At 66.9% G+C, this 3,166-nt stretch overlaps 1 protein-coding gene across 1 annotated transcript in view; it reads right to left on the bottom strand.

The window, feature by feature from the left end:
* Window positions 1-594: 594 nt before the first annotated feature.
* The window catches only part of CHLRE_26g757097v5 (uncharacterized protein), a gene marked incomplete at its 3' end in the record, with an annotated part of 4,114 nt that continues 1,542 nt past the window's right edge, over window positions 595-3,166 (bottom strand). The window contains exons 4-7 of the mRNA XM_043072982.1: window positions 2,912-3,057; window positions 2,251-2,360; window positions 1,088-1,660; window positions 595-816 (exon numbers count right to left, since the gene is read on the bottom strand). Coding sequence (XP_042914102.1) covers window positions 595-816; window positions 1,088-1,660; window positions 2,251-2,360; window positions 2,912-3,057 — 1,051 coding nt within the window. The remainder of the gene's footprint in view (window positions 817-1,087; window positions 1,661-2,250; window positions 2,361-2,911; window positions 3,058-3,166) is intronic.

Below are 3,166 nucleotides of genomic sequence, written 5' to 3'. Positions count from 1 at the left end.
ACGTGAGCACATGAGCAAGTGGGAGCTGGCGGCACAAGGGGTTGGCCGGACGACGGGCCCCCGCACCCACATCCCACATCTCACCGCCACCGCCACCACCGCCGCCGCCAACCCGGTCCTCCCTCTCCCTTCCCCTCCTTGCCCACGCCCTCCCCTCCTCCCCTCAAACTCCATCCTCTCCCCACCCGCCCTTCCCCTCCTCCATCCCCTCCCCGTATGCTGCGCTAGCTTGGCTTGGTTTGGTCAGTTGGGCTGGGATTTACACCCTCCTCTCCCTTTACGGGATTGGTGTGCGATGGGACAGGGCTGAGGCAGGTTGGCGAGGTCCCGTAGGCTGCAGCTGACGCCCATACCCCCAGCAGATGGCACACAATTTGCAGCGGCAGAGCAGTAGTGCATGGCTGGTCGAACGCCGGAGTTACTGTACGGGATTGGTTCAAGGTTAACCCCCCTCTCCCCTCCCCCGCCCCCGCCCCCGCCTCCCCGGGGTGCCGGTGCACTAACACGAACCCACGATCTCATCTCCACCCCTTCCCCTCATTGCCCACGCGCCCCCCTCCACCACCTTCCCCTCCCCACCCCCCCTTCCCCCACCTCCAGAGGGTGGCGGTGCACGAACACGAACCGCGCCCGAGGGAACAGCCGCAGCCACGTGGCCAGCCGCGCCGTGTGCACCGGGCTCTTGATCAGCAGCATGGGCGGTTGCGGTTGGGGCGGTTGGGATGGTTGCGACGGTTGGGAGGACGGCGGTTGGTGGCCGCCGGCTGGCGACCGCTGCTGCTGCTGCTTCTTCAGCCGCACGTGCCGGTACGTGATCTGGGGGGCAGGGGGCAGGGTGTGTGTGTGTGAGTGTGTCAGGCATGACACAATGTAGATGGCGACGACGTGGCTGGACATGGTTTAGTTGTGGGGATGATGCAAGTAACACGCGTTTGGGTTCTAGGTAGTTCCCCTTCCCCGGCCGCCGTGCCCGGCCCCTGTGCGTGCGGTACACACCCACACACCCACACCACATGCGCACCCACACCCACACCCGCGCACCCCCCCCCCCCACACACACACCACCAGCCTATCGCCCCCTCCCCACCTTTTTCATGAACCACATGAAAGCCGACAGCCACTCCGCAAACGCCGCCGCCCGCAGCTCCGCCCGCCGCCGACGCAATTGTTGCTGCTGCTGCTGCTGCTGCTGCTGCTGCTGCTGCTGCTGCTGCTGCCGTTTCGCTTGAGGGCCGCCTGTTGCTGCGGCCCCTGCGCCTGCACCCCCGACATTTGCTGCCGCATCAGGCGCCGCCGCAGCTGCCGCTGCTGCTGCCACCGCCGCTGCCGCCGCGGATGAAGCAGCCGCTGCAGCCGCGGCAGATGTGGGCGGCTTTGCCTCCGCTTCACCTTCCACCTCCTCGCCCTCCTCCGCCTCCTCCGCCTCCGCCTCCTCATCCTCTTCCGCGTCCCAATCCAGGAAATCCCGCAGCCCCACCACGCCGCCGCCCGCCCGCCCACTCCCCCACCCTCCTCCTCCCCCTCCTTCACCTCCCCCTTCCTCTCCTCTCCCCCCTCTCCCCGCTCCCCCTCCACCCGCCCGCCAGGCCCGCGGCAGCACCAGGGCTGCGTACGGCGACACGCGGCCGCCCGACAGCACGTTGATCGCTATCTCGTCCTCCTGAGCGGGGGGCGGTGGTGGGCGGATGAGGTTGCGGGGGGAGGCGGGGGGTGTCAGTTGTGTGTTTGACACGCAGCAGCTGAACACAACCACCGGCTGTGTTGCAGAGTTTGGAAAGGCATGCCGAGGATTGATTCAAAAGGTGTTTGTCCCCCGTTCGTCCCCTCGTCCCCTCATCCCCCTGCTCCCTGCTCCCGCCCCCTCATCCCCCCCCCCCATTCCCCTCCCTCACCGCCGGCAGCTCCAGCTGAGTGCCATGCGGTCCATAGGCCCCGCCCGCGTGTCATACACACACGCTTTACCCCTGCCCCCGCCCCCTCATTCTCCCCCCGATTCCCCGCCTCACCGCCGGCAGCTCCCAGCTGAGTGCCATGCGGTCCATGGGCCCCGCCCGCGTGTCATACACACACGCTTCGCCCCTGCCCCCGCCCCCTCATTCCCCCCCCATTCCCGGCCTCACCGCCGGCAGCTCCCAGCTGAGCGCCATGCGGTCCATGGGCCGCGTGGGCGCCAGCAGCCCCGCCCGCGTGTCAAACACACACGCTTTACCCCTGCCCCCGCCCCCTCATTTCCCCCCCATTCCCCCTCACCGCCGGCAGCTCCCAGCTGAGCGCCATGCGGTCCATGGGTCGCGTGGGCGCCAGCAGCCCCCGCAGCAGCCCGCGGGCCGGCTCCAGCGTCAGGAAGGAGGAGGGGAAGCCTGGGGGTTGCAAAGGTTGGTACAGAGAAGTGTAGCGAAGCAGGCAGCAGGCGGGGGTGGGGTTGGGGGTTACAGTCATGAATATTCAAAAAAGGGAAGGCGAAAGGGAAGGAGGAGCGGGTTCAGAGAGGTGGGAGGGCATTGCGGTGAGTTGGGACTCCTGATAACCGAAGCTCCGCACCTTGAGGGCTCTGGGTTCGTGTCTTTGGGCCTTCGGGCTCTAGGGTTTATCCATTCTCTAGGATTTTGGATTCTCTCGACCCGACCCACACAAACGTGACCGGCGGTATTGCTCAGCTCTCACCGGGAATGGCGCTTATCACATCGATCCGACATTCCGCAACATTCATCAGTCACAATCTCACAATCCCTACCCACAAACCTCGCGCCCCCCGTCACCAGCGTCCTCGCATCTTCACCGCTCTGCCCCCACCCAACCCCAGACCCCACCCCATTCACCCCTCTGCCCCCCGCCCCACCCCTCTGCCCCCGCCCCACCCCTCTGCCCCCCACCCTCCCACTCCATGCCACCCTCCCTCCCGTGCTCCCACCCGCGTGGAAGGTGTTGGCGAAGGCGAAGGCGGGGTCGCGGCTCAGCAGGTTGTGTAGGTGTGTGGTGCCGCTGCGGGGGTGGCCCAGCACGAACAGCGGCTCGGGGTGCAGCGGCTGGGCGGCCACGGCCCGGGAGTGCAGCAGCCTGTGTGAGGGTGTGTGAGAGAGAGAGGGTGTGTGTGTATGTGCATGTGTGTGTGTGTGTGTGTGTGTGTGTGTGTGTGTGTGTGTGTGTCTGTGTGTGTGTGTGTGTG

This window comes from Chlamydomonas reinhardtii, assembly GCF_000002595.2.
Source record: "Chlamydomonas reinhardtii strain CC-503 cw92 mt+ unplaced genomic scaffold scaffold_26, whole genome shotgun sequence".
NCBI lineage: Eukaryota > Viridiplantae > Chlorophyta > Chlorophyceae > Chlamydomonadales > Chlamydomonadaceae > Chlamydomonas > Chlamydomonas reinhardtii.
Note: the sequence above shows the minus strand (reverse complement) of the source record. Positions and strands in the feature narration are given on the sequence as shown.